The sequence below is a fragment of the Nuphar pumila genome, chromosome 10 (assembly GCF_984573655.1).
Source record: "Nuphar pumila chromosome 10, dmNupPumi1.hap1.1, whole genome shotgun sequence".
Lineage (NCBI taxonomy): Eukaryota > Viridiplantae > Streptophyta > Magnoliopsida > Nymphaeales > Nymphaeaceae > Nuphar > Nuphar pumila.
The window spans coordinates 84,927,018-84,950,211 of NC_143258.1; the positions used below are offsets into that span (position 1 = coordinate 84,927,018).

A 23,194-nucleotide genomic window follows, 5' to 3' on the forward strand; every position below is an offset into this window, starting at 1 on the left:
CTGATATTTTGCCCTTTTTAACTTTTGTTACTATGGTGCTAACTTTAATGTATTCCCATATTTAATTGGTGATTCATCTCTAGGAGGGAACTACTTTATGTAGATTAAAAAAGAATAGTGCTAGTGTTAATTTTATAATTTGAGATATTATTATGAGATGGTGACTGCAACTGTTTGGGAGTCAAAATAATTCTGGTAAAGAAGGTATTTAGAATGCCTCTTCCTCACTAATCATCTCCTTATCTTTGGTATGAGACTTGCATTTTCTAGCACCATGGTATGAGACTTGCTGAAAACAGGTAGGGTGGAACAAGTGTCAGATTGTGCCGAAATTGATAAAATGGCACTAACCATGTTGCCACATGCAATGTGATTGCACATATTTAGTGTGCTGCTGCACCTGATCTCCTTCCATCTTTGGGATACAGCCTGTCAGCTGTGGGGCCCAACAGCAGATGGTGGGTAATCGGGTGCAGCAGCACATCAAAAGTGTGTAATCACATTGCACCCGATCTACCCTCCACTTTTAAGAGTTTATGAATCTCGACACTCCAATCATGCCAATCAAAGCAATGATTCTCTTCTGGTATAATAGGGGTCTATAATCAACTCAATTATTGGTGTCAAGCGTACGTGTGTGAAGCAGAAATGTTACCATTGGCTTTTAGCTGTTTTAAGGCCAAAAATTGTCAAAGGATAGGACTTACCAACTGCAGAAGTTTTACTGATTATGGGGTGCACTCAACTGAGCAATTTTTCTTTTACTCACTTTGACCTCATAACGTGTTCAGCATGGTTTATTTGCTATTAGTTTTTCTAAATAATATTATAATTTTTTTGAAACTTCAAATTTTAATACATTATGAGTTGTTGTTCTTTTAATCCCTTGAAAATCTTTATTTCACATTTCAATCACATGACTAAAACATGTTTTTTACTAAAACAAAGCATGTTAATCACATATATAATGCATGTTTTTTTATAGGCATCTATAATGCTCTTTTGACTAATTTGGTTGGATAGTTTAATGTGGGGGAGACTAGGGGTGTCAACGGGTTGGGTTTTGTTAGGACCAAGGTGAAACTAGATTTAGATCAGATTTTTGGGTATGGTATCGGGTCTGAACCTGAGTTTAATTGGGTCCACTTTAAGAAAAACATACCTGAATCCAATAAGAACTACATGAACCAAACCCAGTAAAACCATATTTTTTATCATTTTTACATTGAAAATTTGCAGGTCTTAATCAGAACTCGGGTCAGGTTTGAGTCTGGTATAAAATTTCACAAACTATACCCGGATCCATGTATTAATCGGACCTTCGGGTCCGAACCCAGGTCTTAATCAGGTATTCTTATTTATCACCATACCCGGACCCTATAGGGTTTGGTTCGGGTCGGGTCGGGGTAAACCAAAAGCACAAGAAAACAAACAACAAAAAAAAACATCAAAAAGAAAAGATGACGCCTGCATCACGTTATCCTTGCACATCACTCCTAGCTCATTGCATCAAAAACTTTAGCTCATTGCATCAAAAACTTGCACAAACGGGCCCAGTTTACTTTTATCTCCATCTTGTCTTGCACTATCTTCTACCAAACAAGAAATATAGAGATCCCCCCCCCCCCCACACCCACACACACACACACATTTGAAAGTTTTGCAAACACGTATGCATGAATCACACACGAGCCCACTAGTGCAGGCACATGAGCATGTGCAGGTGCTCTACACCCACAAAGCATGCACAGATGTGCCTCTACACGCTTAAATAATGTGGTCTATATGCTTTTTGAGCAATCATGCCCTTTCCCTACCATGGCATGTTAGTATATTACTCTCTCTTTATGGTGAATGCCTTCAAAAGAAAAGCATCCATGGCAGCCTTTGCACATGTGCAAAGACAAATTAATTGAATTAGTCTAATCGAGTCCTGGTCCAAGGCAAATATGACCATACCTCTTTAAGGTTACTTTTATTTAAACTTCTTTGTAGATTTGAATTGCTTTAGCTTTTAGCAGGATTAAGCAGAAATTAACAAATAACATAGTTCACAAAAGGTGAAAAAGAATAAAGATGGGGGTGATGGCCACTGTAAGAAATACTATTAACAAACTGTGTGTATTGACGCGGAGTTTTGCACCATGTCATAGGGTATCATGAACAATTTTTACCAGTGGTTGCCAAACTTTATTTTAACTGTCAAAGCCTAATTACCAACATAAAAAAAAATCAATTTCCCACAACGGTTCCTCCTATCTCACCAAGGGCGACCATGGTTTGTCACCTGATAGGGTCGACCACTGTTCGAAACTCGACAAGGATGTCTCTTACTGCAAGGGTCAAAACTGGATGTACTCCTGGGTGCCCAAGAGATTGACATACTTTTTTTTTTTTTTACTTTGTGTTTTGTTGTTTTGAGATATAAGCCAAGTTGTTTATAAAAGGTCAAAAGACACCATTTTCTATTTGTTTAAAGAGATGAATGTTGACTCGAACGGACTGCCTTGAGTGGCACATAAAATAAAAAATAAACTTGAATAAGAAATCTAATTGTTTGTCCTAATCTATGCAAACTACAAGGCTTTTAATGTAAAATATTAGGGAGTGATATTTCCTTGAGGGTGGTGATAGAATCGATTCTTGCAACTCTTCACGCTTAGGTTTTGCAATGGGAGGTACACTTTGTGGGCCCACATTCCCCTCAAAAGCTTTTCTTTTTATTAGTTAATGGGTCTTATATGAAAGTGTGAAGTGGCAAGCATCATTGCCATAAAGCCGAAAAAGTAAGCCATGAAAAGGCCCAACCTTGGTGCTCCTGACCATAGAATAACAACAACCACAATAATAATCATAATATTATTATTAGTAATTATAATATTATTAATAAGATTCATATTAATATTTATACCTCACAAATACGCCTTGTCTTTAGGTACCTTGAAGAATAATCCCCCTGAGCTAATAATACAAGGCAAGCTTAAAATGGAAAAACTTAATACCTGCCCACTTGTTTAGGATTCTAAAACAAACCCTAAAAGGGCACCCAAATTTTGATGTTTGTACATGCGGCAGCCATAGCTGCACGGCTTTCTTTTCAAATTCAAACCCATTGTTTTTTCGTAACAGCCAAAATAGAAAAGAAAAACAAAACTCTAAGAAAATTATATATAGGAGTGTCAAATTTGCTAACTGAGAATTTAAAAAAAAAACAAAGAATCCTGTTTCCTTTGGGCTACAAAGCCACAAGTCTCTCTCTCTCTCTCTCTCTCTCTCTCTCTCTCTCGATCTCGCACTTGCGAAGCATGTGGCTGAGAGCCTTATCGTCCTTCAGAGATCAAATTGAGGATACAGGTAATTATGATCAGTGGTTGCATTGGGCTATTGCACCAAATGGTGCGTTCCACACCCATAAAGTGTATAGATCGTTGCTCCCCCAGGGGCAGATTGGTTCCCTAAGTATGCGTTATGGGGTAAGGGCCCTACCCCAAGATCCCAGGTCTTGGCTTGGTTAATTTTGCATGATAGAGTTCAGACTCATAGTTATTTAAAGAAGTTGGGCTTTCAGTTCCCAAGTTGGTGTGTGCTTTGTCAAGCTGCTGAAGAAACTACTTTTCATTTATTCTGGTCCTGCCCAATCTTCGTGGCCCTATTTAATAGCACGTGGAGATCTCCAAACGTAATTGTTAAAGAGGAGTCTTTTGCGCTTGATCTGCTCCTAGGCCCTATTGAAATTAGACGTTGCAAGCGGTGGAGACTGATCTGGAAGACATGGTTGCTTACTACTTGGTGGTTTGTTTGGATGGCACGCAATGATGCTACTTTCCGTCAAATTCCGGTCATCCTTAACAATCTTGTCCATAAAATCTTGGTTGATGTATACGTGATTCTGCGTATGCATCTTAGAGACCTCTCCTTCCGTCTGAACAACGTTCACTCATCGGTGGTTCCTTCTTTTCTAGAGGATCCTGGTTGAGCTTGGCTTTGTTGTTGCTTTGTTGTTTGTTGCTAGCTGGCTGTAGTTTCTTTTCCTTTTGCTTTTGTTTTTCTATATATTTTAGTTTTGTTTTCTATTTTGTTGGGTTCAACATTTTGTTGATCTTCATGTGTGATAATGTTGATCCTCTTTCGGCTCTCTCTCTCTCTCTCTCTCTCTCTCTCTCTCTCTCTCTCTCTCACAGTAGACTGTACATGCAATTTAGTAGAGCAGCAGTTTGTTTTTTTCTTCCACTTTTTTTGCGGATCTAACACTACAGACATGATATGCATGGTTAGTTCAGTAAAACAGGTTTAGATCATGTGGTTATGATAGGTTTTTTCAGGAGGCTTTAAGAATCAACAGCCCATAATGTACCACAAAATTGTATGAGTACAAAAATTATTTTTTTACATTAGAAAAACATGAGTAATGGTAATCCCTTGCAAACAAACGCCATGTTAAACACATCTAAAAGGTCGGACTGTAGAGACGTTATATCTATGATCTTCTAACTAGATCGTATGTACCGTTGGTTATGGCATATACAAGGCTGATTCCATACACTGTGCAGGCCACCTGATGGATTTTTACTACTTTTAGTGACAGTGATGTTGGAAAGGAATAAAGTTGGCACCATCTTTATGCACTAGAATTGTCGATTTAGATATCATAATTGAATTTTGGTCATGATTATGAGGGCATTATGTCTGTGATATGCTCTTATGCTTGGTATGGATATGTGAAACTGCCCATAATAGCTGGTGCAACTCTATCAATTTTTAGCCAAATTGACAATAAAGTATTTTAAAGAATGCTTTTGGTTTTAAGGGTGTTTAAGTCATCTCAAATTGTTAAAACACTTAACATTAATATAACTAGTTTAAACTAAGATAGACTCTCTCTCTCTCTCTATTATATATATACACTCTACGAACCATGGTATGAATTCAAAATTTTAAGGGTTTTGTTTTTCTTTAAAATCTGATTACAGACGTGATCTTATATACTTGATTTTATAGGAATATGCTCTTGGAACGTCTAGTTATCATACATAAGCAGTTTTCTTAAAACTTGAAAAATCAAAGAATTAGAATTTATGTAAATATTTAAACCTCAAAAAACATATTTATTCAGTAAAAAAGACGATTGAAGTGTCAATTTCTAACAAATAAACTATGTCGAACACATCTACAAGGTTTATTTTGTCAAAAAAATAGATTGAACGTGAAAATTTCTGTAGCATATATATATATATATATATATAGGAGAATGAATTTTGGATGGAAAAAATGGTATTTGGAGCCTAAAAAATTTATGAAAATTGTTTGACGTTGATTTTGAAACTTATAAAAACTAACCATACATCGGAATCAAATACTCTAAGAACTGATTCATATAAAAACAAACATACAGATCACATCTGTATGAACAGAATTTTGAAAAAAACAACAAAAATCCAATAAAACATCTATTAGGGAGGTTTGGGAGGGCTTTCCATTGGGGAGGTTTTCATTTCACTATATATATAAGCCCCGAAGGGGTTTGGCATAGTGGGATGGGGCCTAGGCTGCTAGGTTGGAGGTGTAGATTTAAATCTAATGGGTGTCACTCCTTGCACAAACAGAAGCGTGACAACTCCCAAGGGGTAAGCCCACAAAGTTTTACGCGGCTAGAACGATGATCTTAAGTACAACAGGCAGAGTCAAAGTGGCTAGGTCTCTATTCCCGAAAGCGGTTTTTCATTATATATATATATATATAATGAGCATGATGCTAAATGAAACATGCTATTGGATTTTTGGTAATTTTTTTTCAAATTTATGACCCCATATATGTGTTCTCATTGATTTACTAGAAATAAATACTTGGATCATGCATTTTTTATGAAAAAAAATGGTATTTGGAGCCTCAAAAATTTATGAAAATTGTAGGCCGCTGATTTTTAAAACCTTATAAAAACCTATCCATATGCATCAGAATCAAATGCTCTTCCTCGTAATCAATGCTCTTCAAAGTGATTCCTTTAAAAAAACAAGCATATAGATCACATCTGTACTATCCAAATTTCAAAAAAATGCCTAAAATCTAATAGCATGTTTCATTTAGTATCATTACCATTTTATAAGATTTCATTCCCCCAACCACCACCCCCCCCCTCCCCCCACACACACACACGCATTATATATATATATATATATTGACATTTTTGTTGGAGGCCAAAATTAATGATGTTCCCTTGCTTTTAGTACTCCAAACTACAATGAGCCATAGTTCCCGAGAGGAACATCTAGAAAAGTGAGAAAAAGAAATTTGAACTGAGATCTCTCTCTCTCTCCAGACACGCACAATACAAAAGAACAGGAAAAAACAGAACCCAGAAAGAAAAAGTCACCCTTCATTATTTCCAATTGTTTTTTAATAAAATCTTTAAAGGTAAAGTTGCAGGCATGCCATTGGGCATTGTAATTACACCATTTTCTCCGCCAGCCCACATGGGGAAAACCCCCTAAAAAAACCCACCCATCCTTACACCTATTTTTTTTTTAACTCTGCTCGTGCTTGATCACTCTCTCTGTCCCCTCCTCCCCCTCACTTCAGTCACTTTGTGCTCTTCCTTTTCTCTCCTCCTATCCCCCCTTTTTCTATACCCTTGGTTGTGGTGAAAAAGAATGAGTTGGAATCACATCAATGTGGCTCTGCTCCACCTTGGATGGACCTTCTTGGCCATCTTAATAATTATACAAGAGGACAACAGAAATGGTTGAAACAAGCCTTCACAGACTCTCAAAATTCTTCCAAAATGGATTCTAGCAAACTCAGAATCTCACCAACAACCATCACCGTCTCTCTCATTTATCTACTTCTCCTTGTCTGCACCTGCCCTGCTTCGTCATCGTCGTCGTCGATCTCTCCTGATCCCGGCGTCCCCTCTGCAAACCGAACGTTCAATGCCAGTAAGGAATTGTGGAAGATAAGGAGGATTAGAGCTCACCTCAGGAAGATCAACAAACCTGCTGTGAAGACAATTAAGGCAATTTTTTAAGCTTCTGCTGCTCTTTTTTTGAGTTTTTTTTTTCACTTTCCGGTGTGCCGGAAAACCATTCTTTCTTGGTAGGTGGTACATTCTAATCCATGGCAGAAGAACTCAAATTAATGAGAACAGATGCTTAGTCTACCAATGGACTAAATATGGTGTACCCAATTCACCATTTTAGTACTTTACCTCTCTAACCATTTTACTTTATCTTGGTGCAGAGCCCAGATGGTGATCTGATTGACTGTGTCCTTTCTCATCTCCAACCAGCATTTGATCATCCAAAATTAAGGGGAGGAAGACCATTGGTACCATCACTCTCCCTTCACTTCCTTCTCCCTCTTACTTTAAAATCTCACAGTATCATTATCATTGTTATGATCGTTGTTATTATTATTGTATGCCTAAATGAAATTAGGCAGACATGAAGTTAGACTGGCCTGTACCCGTTTGACAACTGTGTAAATAAAGTACTGGAAATTATAGAGAATTAGGTCCCATTGATTCAGAAATTATGGGGTGGTGCTACAACTAACAAGCAAAATCAAATGGTTATAAGATGTGAGAGGGCACCTTAATGAGTTTGGTCTAATCATTCTTCAGTAGAAAAGTTCCCCCAAGAAAATCTTTGCAGTTGTTGAATCTTCTCTTTTGTGTTTTCCAACTACAGGATCCTCCTGAGAGGCCTAAAGGGAACAGTACTCCACCAGGCACCAATACAGAAAGCTTTCAATCATGGAATATGAACGGCGAGTCGTGTCCGGAGGGAACGGTGCCCATCAGAAGGGTGACTGAAGGAGACATACTGAGGGCTAGTTCCGTTGCCGGTTTCGGAAGGAAGGCAAGGACATCAGCACTGAGGGTGGTTCGCCGTGACACGTCCAGCAGCACTCATGAGGTTCGTTATTTTGTAGAGTTAGATTTTTTATAGCTTTTCTTTTATTTTTATTTTTTGGTAGTTAGTTTTAGTCAGAATATGAAGCATTTTGATGAAAGCATTGAGACAATGGTTAAGGGCTGTTATATTCATAAATATCGATGATTTTATTGCTACTTTTAAAAACACCGTATTTTCAAAATATCACCGACTTTGAAAACTTAATGTCAAGAAAAGAAGCGTTTTGATGAACAAAAAGCGAGACATTCGTTAAAAGGGCTATGCCACAGATATCGGCGATTTTATCACTACCTTTAAAAAACGATATTTTCAAAATATCACCAGTTTGAAAATTCATGCTTTATCATGACACGAATGCAACAAAAGAAAAACCTTATATATTTTTATGTTCTTATGTATACCAATATTTCTTGAGTTTTCTTCTGAAAAAAAAAATTTATCAGGGGATTTTCCTCGCCAAGATTTTCCTAAGATTAATGTTATGTATGATATTGGTTAAGGACTATTTTGACGATTCGGTGAGGGTGGTGTTTCTAGAGTGCACTATTTCTGTATTTCTTGGTTTATTTTATAAATTTCGTAATTGGGAAACTGCATTTAGCATGATTCTTATCATGAGGCGTGCATGTTTTCATGAAAAATCATATGGTTTGGGCTAATATTTAGCTACAATATTGGGATTGAGAAAATCTTTATGGATTTCAAAATAGAATAGATAGGAGGATACGACCCTTGACAGTAATTGAAAAGAACAGCATGGGTGATTCTGGAATGATAAAGTGAGTCTGTTCAGGCACATTCAGACCACTTTTTTGCTTTTTCATCTCTGTTAACGTGTTTTTCACAGTTTCAAACTTCCCAACCAAGTCTACAAAAGGCTTAGGGGGCAGATTGGTCATTTTAAAACATTGAAAAGAACCTTCATATATCCTTGCCTTTGTGGGAAATGCCATGCATCTGCCAGGTTGAATATTTTGCACCATTTGACTTGATTGAAAGACTTCTCATGTTCAGTACAAGTCTGTATCCTTCAAAGAGCAATTTTCTCCTTATGGGATTATTTCTCATAGGCAGGTTAGTCTTTTTAAATGTATGTTTATGGACTAACCAACCATTTTGGAAATTAAATGGTATAATGTATGATAGGCAGTTTTGCTATAAAAATTAAATTTAGGTAGTCAAAATGAGGCCCTCTTTTTTCTTGCATGCTTTAATGAGTATCTTTCATGAGTTTGTACAACCTCCACTCCATGAGAAGCATAGAAGACCACACAATGGGATAGGGACAGTCCTATCTGAATTGGCCCCAACTTGCTTCTCTAACAAGAAGGTGGGCCTCATAAGGCTGCATCTTTGAGATAAGAGGCAGTCAACATTGTGGTACGTTTCTTCTGCAAAAGATGGAAGGTCTCCTTTATGCTATCACAATATGAACCGTCCATCTTGAGATGGGCATTTCACTGTAGATTGCATAAATGGGTGAAGTCTTTTACCAATGAACATGTTTACATGTTTTATGTGCAGCCAATGTCCCATGTGGGCAAATCTAACAAGGTTCTGCAAAGGCTAAGCCCCACAAAAGCAGCAGCTGGGCCATTGGCCCTTGCTGTTATAGAGGATTTTGTACCATAACATTGTTGGTCCAACTGGCCAGCTTCTTAGTCCTGCTGATACACCACACCGGTCGGAAAATGGCAAGTGAGGTGCACCGCATATGCCGGAAAATGGCAAGAGAGGTAGCTGTGGCTATCTTTGGTTGTACTTAACCATAGTTAGCAGAAGCTTCTATACTTTAGAAGCTTGCTTCCTAGGGACCAGCTGCTTAGCAAGCACAAGACCAGTGCTTGTTTCATGCTAGCGCAATTTTATGAAAAGTTCATTTCCCTCGGTATAAAAATTGAATTTTCATTGATGTAGAAAATACACTTTTCAAGTTACAACAATTACTTTTTTCATTGTAAAACTTACATATGACGGCTATCTTGGGGCAAAATGTCTTAAAGATATTTCAGTAAATAATATACAGGTTTTATCTGTTTTTCTTTATGTTACTTCTTACTCGTTCCGTTATCGCTTCTTCTTCTTCTTCTTCTTATACTTAAATACTTCTTGCTTCATGTGTTAAAGCATTTAAACTCTCGCTACTTGCTTCATATTTCACTCATCATTTCTCTCACCTACTTCTTACGCGCTGTTTTTTTTTTTATTTATGACAAGAAACCCTCACCGAAAACCGGGTCACTTAATAACTACATACTTTTTTATCATGTTGATTACCATCATTGGGCTGGTGGGTGCAAGAACGCACCCTGTTGGGTCATCCAAGTTTGGGCACATATATTGTTAATGTAAATTGTGATTACAGTTTTCTATCACTTTTATTATTGTTCTCGCTAAAAAAAAAACTAGCACTTTTATCATGGCCTAATTTTGAGTGTTGGGCTACAGCATGCAGTAGGCTTTGCCTCTGGGGAGCAATACTATGGGGCCAAGGCTGGCTTGAGCGTGTGGGCCCCTTATGTGAATAACCCCAATGAGTTCAGCCTATCACAGATTTGGGTTATCTCTGGTGCATTTGGGGAGGACCTCAACACTATTGAAGCTGGTTGGCAAGTTAGTACTTTTCTACTGGTCCCCTACTAAAGAGGATACACATTTTCGTACTCTTTTCTATTAATCCACCATTTATCAGACATGTCTTTTGGATTAAATCTTACTCCCTAGATGGAACTTGGAGGCGACCAAATCTAACCTCCTAGTTGGAACTCGGAGGTGTGATGTCTTTTCGACCAAATCTAACCCCATGAATGTGTTCAGCATCATCAAAATAGTAGGAACTGGCCATTGCACTGTATTGTTCAACGAAAAAATACAGAATTTTTGAAGGTTGAATTTTTTGGTAAATCAACCCTTAGAAAATCTAACACACACATTGAAAAAGACATGATTCAAGAGTTGATTTCTACCATCCTCTTATATTTTTAAAATGACCAAGTTCATGGATCCGTCATTCGTAACATCACGTCTATTTTTTTTTATTTTGGTGCTTCTTTTTTTATTTTGGAGTTCATGAACTTGGACACTGTTATAAGATGGTAAATCTATTTCCTATTCTACCAAGAACCTATAATTTCTTAGATTTTGAAATTTCCGCAACTTATACAACAGCAGAACTTTTAAGATATTCTCTATCTAAGGCATCAATGGGTTCCCTTCATTGTCACAAAATCTTCTTATTTTTTAACACATCTACAAGAGTAGGAAAATCATAAAATACAGGAAATTCAAGATTTAGGTGCAACATACTGGTAGTTATTGAACACAGCAAAATTTAAGATTTAGCTGAAAATGATAGAAGGGCAGTTTTCTCCAAAGGGACTAGGATTTATTCTCTAGACTCTATAAACTATAAAGACTTTGAGTTAATTTTTAGTATATGTGGGCGTCCATGACTTTTTTTCACTTCAGTTAATTCTTAGTTTTTAATAATTTTTATGTTTGTTATCCATGCAGGTTAGTCCAGAGTTATACGGAGACAGTTTCCCTCGTTTTTTCACCTATTGGACGGTAAGTGTGGATGGAATTTATAAAAAACTTATGGTGCTGATTGGAAGGTTTCACAATTACTGTGGTTTTACTGAAAATTACATGGTTAGAAATATGTACACTGGGTCAAGTTCTGAACGTTCCGTAACCAAAGACTTTTCCATGAAAATGACAAGATTACAGAATAACCCAAAACTTTTGGGAAATAACGAAGACGCACACTTTTCTATTTATTCTTCTTCAGAATGACTCAGGATTAAGCTTATGCTTCTTCATTTTTCTAGAGTAGAAATCAACGATAATCCCTTTTTTCTGCAAGTATCAGAATGTAAAAAGACCTCATCATTGCCAGATAGCCATGAAATCATGAAAAGAGGTTGCTAGCTGGCCAATTTCTCTTTGTGGATGGGGTCTTTCTGATAATATGTAATGATGGGGAGTGTTTGTGTAATTTTGACAGACTGACGCTTACCAGGCAACTGGCTGTTACAACCTGCTATGCTCTGGGTTCGTCCAGACCAACAGTAGGATCGCTATTGGTGCAGCTATCTCTCCCATATCCCTCTACAATGGAAGACAATTTGATATTGGTCTGATGGTTTGGAAGGTAAAAAATTTCTTCTCCCCCCCCCCTACCTTAGTTTTTCATATATTCCCATGTTCCTTCATTTCCTTACTCATAAACCACTTCTTTTGTGCTTCAAAAATTGAAAATGCACTTTTAGTGTTGGAAGAATTTTAAATTCAATTTTTATTATAAAACATACATATTAAAATATTTTGGGGCAAAAACAGTTGAAAATATATTTATTACTTCTTACATGTCTTTCTTACATTTCCTAAATGTTTTACACTTCTTACATTAGGGCATTTTTAAAGCACTTGCTTTTCACTTCATGCTTGGCATGTCACTTCTTGCATCCACTTCTTACTCTCCTAGATAGATGTCTTGGAATGTAGAATTTTCTTGGACTTTATAAAGTCTTACTGCAATAGTGATATTAAGGGGATATTGGATGCACCCAAAATCCAATAAGGTGGAATTAGGGGTGTCAACGGGTTGGGTTTAACCGGACCAAACCCTATAGGGTCCAGGTATGGTGACAAATAAGAAGACACGATTAAGACCCGGGTCCAAACCCAAAGCTCCGATTAATACCCATACCTGGGTATAGTTTGTGAATTTATACCAGACCTAAGTCCGACCCGAGTTCCGATTAAGACCCACAAATTTTCAATGTAAAAATGATAAGAAAATATTATTTTACTGGGTCTGGTTCATGTAGTTCTTATCGGGTCTGGGTATGGTTAGTAGGCCCAATTAGACCCAGATTCAGATCCGATACTATACCCAAAAATCTGGTCCAAGTCTGGTTCTACCTCGGTCCAAACCGAACCCGACCCGTTGATAACCCTAGGTGGAATAGTGTGGGACATTCCATTGCAGACCTATGGTATTTCAGTCACATTCTGTTCCAGGGTGTAATACCCCAATTTTATCCTGTTCCATAACTGTGAGAATTATACATAGCGGACTTACAGTGGCATTTGAAGATCTCTGCTACCAAAGGACAACTATATGCAAGAAATCCTAGATATTTGATGTCCTCCAACGGATCCATCAGCATCATAGTAACAGAAGTTTAAAATGGGAAAGTGACGTCAGTCTTTATTTGATGAGTTTTTTTATTTTTTTCGCATTTTTATCGACACAGTAATGGGAAAAACCAATTTAAAAAAATATTTGTAAAGAAAAATTACAAATAAAAATTGATTTTTTGATAACATTTAATGTTTTAAATGACTAAGAAAATATCATAACTGGTTGCATTTTTTTTAAATGCCACTATTTGTCACTGTGATCCGCACAAACAACTTGCACCAGATCTAAGAAGCTGTTGATCCTTTACTAACAGTGCAGCGTATGTTGGTCATTTAGAGACAGTAAAGGCTACGCTTTAGGTCAGAATCTTGATTCTGGTGTATGTCTCAATCACACAGGCAGTTGGTGGCTCTCTGTTTTTTTTGAAAGGCAAGCTGGGGTTAGGCAGACCCCTACCAGTTATACATACAACTATATCATTGGGTTTTGAACCTGCAACGTCCCAACACAAGGTGACCTGCACTAGCTAAGAAAGTTTCAGTATGCTAAGAAAGTTGCCATTGTCCAAACACTCGTTTCTGAACACTCCAAATTTAAGTAGTTTCTTGATAACATGGAGTATAGAGTATGCCACACGGACACGCCATTTTGGTGGTGCATCCTTGGTGACATGAACGGACACGTGGACAGGGACATTGACACGTATAAATAATATTTTAATATTTTTATTATTTTTAATAATTTGTGATTTTAGTCTAATAAAATATATTTCTAACATTAAAATATCAAAAAAATATTTTTTATGGATTAAAAAATAAATTTTTTTATCTTGGTATGGTATTTTTCAAAAAAAAAAAAAAATCAAACTTGTGAGTTGAACCACATCACGTGTCCCCGTGTCCATGTGTCTGTGACATATACTCTAGTTGAATTTATACATGTAATTTCCTTTTTTTGTGTGGAAAATTCATACATGTATAATTTCATTAACAACAGTAGTTAAATGAATAAACCAAGAGGTGAGCTAAAATGTTCCTTTCATGCTATAATTTTGAGAAAGTTCATCAACGATAATAAAGGTTATCTTATTAATGATAATAATGGTGACCTTGATGCAAACCTGCCAACTATATTGAATGTGCTAACTATGGATATGATGCCAAAAATAAACCGATTTGATGTAAGCTGACAATTAAAAATAATCACCATGCTTTTAAATTTTTTCAGGATCCAAAACGTGGAAGTTGGTGGTTGGAATTTGGTTCCGGATTGTTGGTTGGATATTGGCCATCGGTACTGTTCAGCCACCTTGCAGATCATGCTAGCATGGTGCAATTCGGTGGTGAAATTGTTAACACTAGACCTTATGGCATTCATACAAATACTCAAATGGGAAGTGGCCATTTTCCATGGGAAGGGTTTGGAAAATCAGGATATTTCCGGAATTTGCAAGTTGTTGATTGGGATAATAATTTGATTCCCCCAAACAATCTTCGGATTGTGGCTGATCATCCCAATTGCTACGATATCCAAGGAGGGAATAATAGAGTTTGGGGGAATTATTTCTACTATGGGGGCCCTGGGAGAAATGTGAGATGTCCATGACCCAAAAAAAAAGGAAGTTGCCTTCTAATTTTTAGATGGGTCCTTGAGTGTTGGGTTTCTTTGTAAGGTCTAAGGTTACCCATAGGCCAGCCATAGCCATTTTTTCTTCGTTTTTTCACTTTTATTTTTCTAACATGTGATTGATTGATTTTATAACATTTATGTAAATTTGAGAAAGAAAATTAGTGAAATAAATCATGGCTTTGTGTTGTGTCTCATTTGTGCATTGTGTGAAAAATAAAGCTGCTCTCATTTTTTACAATAAAAAAAACTTTTTTCTTAAAGGAAATCACATTAATTTTCTGTGCCAGAGAGAGAGGGAGTAGGGGTGGCAACGGGTCAGGTTTGGTTCGGACCTAGGTGGAACCAAATCCAAACTTGATTTGAGACGATGGTACTGGGTCCAGACTTGGGTCCAATTGGACCCACCATAAGAGAGACCATACCCGGATCTTATAAGGATTACATGAACCAGACTCGATCCATACATGATAAAATAATATTTTTTTTCGTTTTTTACATTAAAAATTACAGATCTTAGTCGAAACTCCGGTCGGTCCCGAGTCTGCTATGAAATTTCACAAACCATTCCTGACTCCATCTATTAATCGGACCCTTTGGGTCTGACCCAGATTTTAATTGAACCTTCTTATTTATCATCAAACCCTGACCCTATGAATGGTGACAATAGCACAGGACATCCAGCATGATAAGTCTCTGGCAAGGGATGTTAGTGGTTCATATTTCGGATCAGATGCGGGCAATAACCATATCCAACTAACAGGGTTAAATAAATTTCAACTTGGATTTGTATTTGAATGGTGAAAATTCATACCAGGTCTGCTTTTTTTACATGTAAATGGATTCAAAGAGAAATGGAAACCTACCCGATAGAAAACGTACCAACCCTACCCAATAAGATTTTTTTAGGTGTTTTTTCAAAATTCTGACCTTACAGATGTGTTCATCATGATTGATTTACTAGAAATTGATACTTGGATCATGCATTTTGGATGGAAAAATGGTATTCAAAGCCTCAAAATTTTATGAAAATTGTAAAACGTTGATTTTTTAACCTTATAAAATCTTATCCATGCATGGAAATCAAATGATTAGGTTAGAATATGAAAAAATACCAAAAATTGATGGTCCCAGCAATATAGGATACCCTATGGTAGGGATGCAGTCGGGTAGCTTCACACTACCCTGGATTCAAATATCCATAGAATTCATATATATGTCGGATTTCGTAGCAAAAAATCAAAACCATATCTACTTCCGATTATAATCGGCTTTGGTTTTAGCTTACCAAATACAACTAAACGGAATTAAATTCAGTCAGATATCGGATAAAATCTGATTCATTGACATCCGACCCTACGTCGGTTTCCCGTGTAACAAAAAAAAAATTGTTTAACAATGAAAATGAGGTGCACTCTTGTCACTCCCAAACAAACCTAATTTTAATGAGGGCAAATGACCCATGCTTCATAACTATAGAACTGAACATTTTTTTTATTCAGTTTGAACCATTGTTGTCGGTATCACCCTGAATCGATTTTCAAATGGATGTAAGGAACCAGGCGATTCCGATTCAGGCCTGAATCGTTTTGAATCAGCCAACTTTTAACGATGGAAAGACAAGTGTAAAAAATATACAAAAACCTATTAAAAACTATTTTTAGGATTTATTTGAAAATTAACCGGTTCAGGGTTGATTCGTATCGATGTTTTGCTGATACGATACAAGTAGGCCGATTCAGGCTCATTTGCAACGATACTGAAAATATTGGTTTGAACAGTTTCCGATGGTTAGTGAATAACGTTATGGCACTTTTTGGATCTAAAATTACATTCCAATGGGGTTAGGAGACTCGAATATGATCAGCACCATGATTTTCTTGAATAATTTTTTTTTTAATGTAAATTAACATAATTACCTATTGAGCTATTTTTCACACTTTCTACAGGGTGCAACTCACCCTAGCTAGGCAGAAAAACTTATATAAGTATTCTACCCAGAACACTGGATCTGCTTTCATGGTTTTGCCATCTTCAATCTCAGCAACCACATTTTGGAAAAATCATATTTTGACTACACATGAAAATGGTGTTTTCATCTCAATGCAAGGAGCCCTAAAAGTGTTCAAGCAGCAACAGCAACAGCAACAGCTAGGGGAACACTTTTACAACATTATCAAAATCTGTATCGACGGCATTGCCCGTAAGAGATGCTTTTACCGGCAGGACTCCGCGTGATTGGTAGGAGCTGTCAATGCACTTCTCCTTGTGGTGGGATTTGCAGGTTCAAAACCCGGTGATATGCTGAATAGTAACTGGTGGGGTTCTGCCTAACCCCAGCTTGCCTTTAAAAAAAACAATGTTGCAAAATGCACACTGTTTTAATTTTTTATTTTATGGTGAGGAACCCTCATTGAAGCAAGAAAAACCACGGGTGAGTCCCCACTAACACCCTGCCTTATGTGGCTCACCTCTTAAAGCTATGGATATACTCTTGCGCCAGCGGGGTTTGATCCGGCACCTTCATCTCAGCACCCTCATAAGCACCCCTAGTGGCCAGGCGGGCAACTCCCGCCCATGGTGATGTTTTAATGTAATCAGGCTTCTATGGCCGAATGACATCTGTTTTCAAGGTTGAGGCAACTCTAAGACAAATTACTTGTAAAGCAAGTTTGGAGGCATGTAAAAAGTGTCTCCCACAGCCACGTTCATGAATTTCCAGAATTGTTGAACTTCCACATGAGATTGTGAGACCACGCCAAGGGTGCTTTTGGATGTCTCGACTTAAAAAATTATGAAACGTTTTTGTTTCTTAAATTTAAGGACGTAATAACTTGAATAAAATCATCAACTTTTCTTGTTCTTACAACTAAAGGCAGTTTATGTCAAGATCAAAGTTTGTTAGATATTTCTGTCTGAATTAGTTGAATGGGTTTAGGCCCAGACCCGATCAAAAGGATTGCAGACAGACTGGTCTGCAAGTTGATTGCCAGATTTAGTAAACTCGCAACAGATTGGATTATCAAATCAATTAGATCCTGTTCGGGTTTAAATAAATGAACCATAAAAACTCAATTCTGACAAGACCTGTATGAGTAAAACCCGAACCATATTGTAATTTGGACCCCAAAATCAAAGAGCTCTTGTTAACCATTTCTAAATCCATTTCCAGAATCTGATTGCAGCCACGCGATTTAGTATTATGAATTTTTTAACATTCGAACCACAGTGGCAAAAGTTTAAAACAACAATTATTCCGCTGCCAATTTATTGCGATGTTTTCAATTTTTTTGGGCTTTTGGGATAAATATCAAAAAATTTAAATTTCAGAATACACAGAAAGGAAATAAAGATTAAAAATATGAAATTAAAATGAATATTTTCTATTCTTCTAAACATTAGCTAATAAAAACATATAAATAACACCAATAAAAAAATATAATCACAATAAAATCACGATATTTTCATCTAAACAATAGTATCACAATTCTCATCAAAGCACAAATAAAATGTTCAGATCATTGAATTCCTTACAAATTCTTTAAAATCCCAGGAGGATCAGAATAAAAGCAAACCTCAGCCACCTGAGGAGCTGTTTAATGATTATTATCGCAGCTTTTGACTACAGATAAACAGGATAAAAAACTGAAAAGATCACTCTACACACACAGTTTCAAGCAACTTCTCAGTCTCTGGGCTCACTTCTAAATTCTCCATCTTCAACCTTCCGCGCATTGTCGGACTCTTCTTTCGAGCTGTGAAGTATGTTCGAATCAGTGACTCATAAACTGCAGCATTGACGTATTCAATCTTCTTCAGGATCTCAACAAAGTTTTCCGCCGCATCTACATCCCGCCGCTCTTCAAAATGGGACATCACTGCCTCCACCATTTCTTTAGTTGGATTCCATTTGCTCTTGTCTCTCTTTCCTGATGCAGAGATTGCATTCTCAATGCACTTGACTGCCAGATTAAATTGCTTGTTTCTCCAATAATAATCAAGGAAGATCTCCCAGGTCTTTGTGCTAGGTGTTGCACCCTGCTTGACTGCTTGTTCATGTATCGTCTCCGCCTTGTCTATCTCATCGGCCTTTGCATACGCACTAATCAGCACATTAGGCAATCTGATATCATATGTTGAGCAACCAGACTCCCACTCCTTGAAACATTTTTCAGCACCAGGAAGGTCGCCAAGATTAACCAAAATCTTAATCATGTTTAGATAGCTTAGATTGACTGTTTTTGGGCATGCCAATTTTAGAGACTGCCAAATACGATAGACCTCCACTAGATTACCCGTTCGGCCATACAACGTGATCAGATACTGAAAAGCAGGGAGACAATGCATATCCATTTTACTCTCGAGTTCTTTAAGTGCTTTTTCAGCTTTTTCATTCATTCCTGCATCTACATAAATGGAAGCAATATTACTGTAGGTGGTCCAATCAGTAATTACTTGGCCATCCTTCATTTCATCTAAAAGCCTCTCCACTCCAGGAAAGTCACCAACAGCAGCAAGGCTCCTCATCCAAACGTTGTATGAGAATATGTCCAGCATGACATCATTGGCCTTCATATCTTGAATTACTGGCGGAACTTTTTCAGGCTTGCCACCTTTGGAGTAGAGGGCCATCAAGCTATTGTATGCCAAAGGGGTTGAAACAAACTTCAGCTCCTTCAGTTTCTCCATGAATGCTTCAGCCTTTTCAGTCATTTTCTCATTGCAGTAACAGTTAAAAAGAGCTCCATAAGACTTGTGGTCTTTTGATGGTTCGGGGAGATCCATAAAATATTTCTCCGCAGCAACAATTCCTTGGGACTTGGATATTAGATCCAACTTTATTGCTTGGTCACTCACTGTCAAATTCATACCCCTCTTAGAGGCTGTTTCTAAAAGCTGCATTTTAATAGATAATGAATACAATAATCTTCATGTGAAAACCATAAATTTTACAAGTGAAAAATAGAGGAAACAATAAATCTTGATACAATGGCCAGTTTCCAACCAATAATCCAAAAGGAAAACCCACCAGAAGATGATGCAAAATTTCAGTCTTAAAGTTCCAATATCAGCACTATTGGTATTATGCGTGAACAGTTGGAACAGTAGACGCTATTTGAAGCTCAAGGAACAGGAAACCCATGGAACCATGTCATCCAACAAGCTTAACATATACAACGACTACATCAGTTTACAAGAAACATGACTAGCTGCAAGATAAGTACACTCACAGAAGGGCAACCACTGAGAAGTTATAGTGTGACTGCAATAAAGATAAAAAATAACTAGAACCAAGAAAAGTAGGAAATACAATAAGCAAATAATAGATAAAAAAAAAACTCACAAGCAAACAATTGCAAGAAAAAAGGCCTTTCAATGGGATCCACTCTAATTCAATAAAAAAGATCAACCATGGTAAAGAGTCATAAAGGCAAATGCTCAACCAAACGAGCCGCAGCATGCATTCATCATAGGAAGTAAAGTTTTGTAAACAATGCATCTAAATATAGCTTGAGGAAAAATCAGAACTTATTATCTAAGTCACACGGATTCGGCAAAGCAGGTGCTGCACCCGCATCGACGCGACACGACGCGGGTGAGCGTGCGGGTGCGGCACCCGGTGCGGCCAACAAGACCCTGGGTGCGTTGACCGCACTCAGGGTCATTTTCGTCTAATTTTCGGACAAATTTTTTTTTGAGAGAAATGCAATAAAAAGTTTTTGAAAGTCAAAAGGAAATACCACTTATCGATATCATTTGCTACAACTAACAAGAAGTGCAATAAAAAGTTTTTGTGTTTTGTATTAGCATTCGTGAAGAGGATTGAAAAGAATTCAGACTATAACATGGAGAATGCACATTCTTGCCAATTCAATCTCATCACAATCATGTAACAGTTTCAGGCAAACAAGTTACACCATAAGATTCCTGCTTACTCATGCTATATCCACATCCATACCATTATGAGATTCTTAATGGGATAAGCCCATGAAATAACCATATTCTGCGTCATATTAATGTATCCACACAACAGAGAAAATATCATAAGATTGATCCTCAGTCTACTTATGCACAGACACTTCCATTGTGTAGGCATTAGATTCTTCTATCACTCAAGTTGTGAAATGTTGATTTTCCATCTTCATGCCATAAATGTCATAAGTCATATCATAGATACCAAACATTCCTCAATATGTCACAGGGACTCTCCAACTAGGTGCTGCACCCGCACCCGATGCGGTCAACCTGACCCTGGGTGCAGTCAACGCACCCAAGGTCATTTATGTCCAACTTTTGGACTATATATATATATATATATATTTATATATTTATATATTTATATATTTGCCGCACCCCCGCACCCAATTTTTTTGAAAGTGCCGCACACCCGCACCCATGTGACATAGCTTATTATTCTTAAACTGGAAAATTAAAATTTTCCATGAAAAACAATCATAAGCTTAGCAAATTTATGAGAGAATTCATTACTCAATTCCTACTTATAAGTCACTATGATGCTGGTGACAAAGCAATTTTTTGTAAACTTTCAATTTTACATGCACATTCATTGCCACATATATAAAAGCCTACTCACATTTATTGTATATTGATTAGTACAAATTAGGAATAAACATTGAAGATTTATGTATTGTCCTATGAATCTTCTTCTTACTTAGATCTTGTATGGCCAAAATGCTTGTACAAATATATCAAAACTAGGCCAAAATACTTGTACAAGTATATCAAAATTAGTTTACAGACCAAAGTACTTTTAAGAATTGAAACATATAAATCAGTTTCTTGCTTCTTAAAACAGTGACCTACATGCACAACTATGCCTATATATATTATAGTTCTCTTTGTCCTTTAAATATATGTTCTTGTCAAAGGCCTCTAGTTACAATTCTGTGCTGGATGCACATGAAATATGCACACACTATGAATGAATATGCCTGTTAGTATTAAGAGTTACAGACATATTTCCTGACAGCTATCTGTATACCAAGTGCACACACAAGGTAGCGTATTTTGTGCATGCTAAGATAATGACAATTGGTATGCCTACATAACCTTGAAAACACAATTCATAAATATTTGCAATGGAAACAGTCTCCCCATTTTCGTTGCATGCTTTGAGGATCTTCCTTAATGCACAATATAACATTAGTTATGCTATCGCCATGTGCTCTCCACCTGAAAAGTTTCCAAAAAATTTGTATGTGACTCCCCGGACAACCAATGAGAAGATATTGACGGTATGAAAAGATTGTTTATGTTCTTGTACATGCATAATTTTATGTCTCACAAACATCACATTAAGAACTTCTATGCCGGAAATGCTTTCATGCACACAAGTAAGGATTTAGTGCTGCGTTAGGCTTGCAGAATGTTCATGTTTAAGTTTTAACTAATGTGTTATTCCCTTTATAAACTTTCATTATACATTCTGACTTCCTTGTATACAAGCATTCCAGTTGGTATATATGAGCACTTCGAAGCATTAAAGTGTATAAAACTTAATGTCCCTGTACTTTGGCCTTCTACTCTCTTTCATGAATAAAATCTTCTGCTGGTTTGTGGATCGCAATACCCTGTTGATTATCCCACTCTCCTTGATAATTGGTGCATCAAAGCGCCTTCCAGAACCACTCGTCATCATATAATACTAATAATTTATCTATTGCAACCCAAATAAGAGCAAATCATCAATACCATCATCATCAATGGCAGCTAAAATACCAAAATTTCCTGGAATTAACGACCCAAATAAGATCAATTCACCATCATCATCACCACAACATACTAAACACACCCAAAGAAATCACAGTAAATAAAAGAGAAACCAACATACCAATCACAATAACATTACAATCCCATCGATTTCTTCACTATAAGAAGAACCCCAAAAAATACTACCAATACCATCATTTCCGCAAAAACCCAATACCCATTTTCACCAACATAATCGAAACCCGAACAACATAAAAAAGACAACGATCCCTACCTCCAATCAACGAACGAACACCCCCAGACAGGATTTACCTTGAGGGCGAGAGAGAACTTCTTGCGCTTGCGGAGCTCCCTCACGGACTTCCCGACCTCCCATTTGTCGAATCGCTTGGTCTCGTTCAACCAACGGCTGAGCTCCCTGCCCACGCTCCGCGTTGAGCTCCCTTCCCTGAAGAGGCGACGGCGGAGGGCCTCCTTCGCCACCGCCACGGCGGGCTTCGCCAACGTTTCGGCAGCCTCTGCAACCATTCCGCCTCACCCCTCTCTCCGTGCAGGGGGAATGCTTGCTACACAGGCGCTTTAGGAAGGGTTTATGGCATGGTTCCGAGGGTTTTGAAAAGAGAAAATGGGTCGGATCATGGTTGAGTGGGATCCGGATCCGAAATCTTACAAATATGGTTCTTTGGAAAATCTTGTGGTAAAAATTAGATTTTTTTTATGTTTCGACAAATCTCAGGAAAACCTTGGTTGAGGTTTATAGAAGAATATATAAAGAAA

General features: G+C 37.3%; 1 protein-coding gene and 1 pseudogene across 2 annotated transcripts; one reads left to right on the plus strand and one right to left on the minus strand.

Moving 5' to 3' along the window:
• Nucleotides 1-6,779: 6,779 nt before the first annotated feature.
• On the plus strand, nt 6,780-14,771 carry LOC149827146 (protein neprosin-like). The gene is made up of 7 exons (XM_090018449.1): nt 6,780-7,010; nt 7,235-7,321; nt 7,684-7,911; nt 10,360-10,524; nt 11,425-11,478; nt 11,918-12,064; nt 14,288-14,771. The coding sequence occupies exons 1-7, from the start codon at nt 6,780-6,782 to the stop codon at nt 14,663-14,665; spliced, it is 1,290 nt and encodes a 429-aa protein (XP_089874575.1). The 3' UTR covers nt 14,666-14,771.
• A 3,405-nt stretch (nt 14,772-18,176) lies between these two features.
• Nucleotides 18,177-22,945, minus strand: LOC149827147 (large ribosomal subunit protein mL101 (rPPR4) pseudogene; annotated as a pseudogene). Its single transcript, XR_016434653.1, has 2 exons — nt 22,730-22,945; nt 18,177-19,582 (listed from the first exon to the last, which is right to left on the minus strand). The product of XR_016434653.1 is annotated as a large ribosomal subunit protein mL101 (rPPR4) pseudogene (transcript).
• Nucleotides 22,946-23,194: the final 249 nt, after the last annotated feature.

What these genes read in the sequence shown, in the direction of transcription:
- LOC149827146 (XM_090018449.1), top strand. Translation starts at nt 6,780, where the DNA reads ATGGATTCTAGCAAACTCAGAATCTCACCAACAACCATCACCGTCTCT. An exon ending in TAAGGGGAGGAAGACCATTG is followed by an intron (nt 7,322 to 7,683) that starts GTACCATCACTC and finishes TTCCAACTACAG; the next exon opens with GATCCTCCTGAGAGGCCTAA. An exon ending in CGTCCAGCAGCACTCATGAG is followed by an intron (nt 7,912 to 10,359) that starts GTTCGTTATTTT and finishes GTTGGGCTACAG; the next exon opens with CATGCAGTAGGCTTTGCCTC.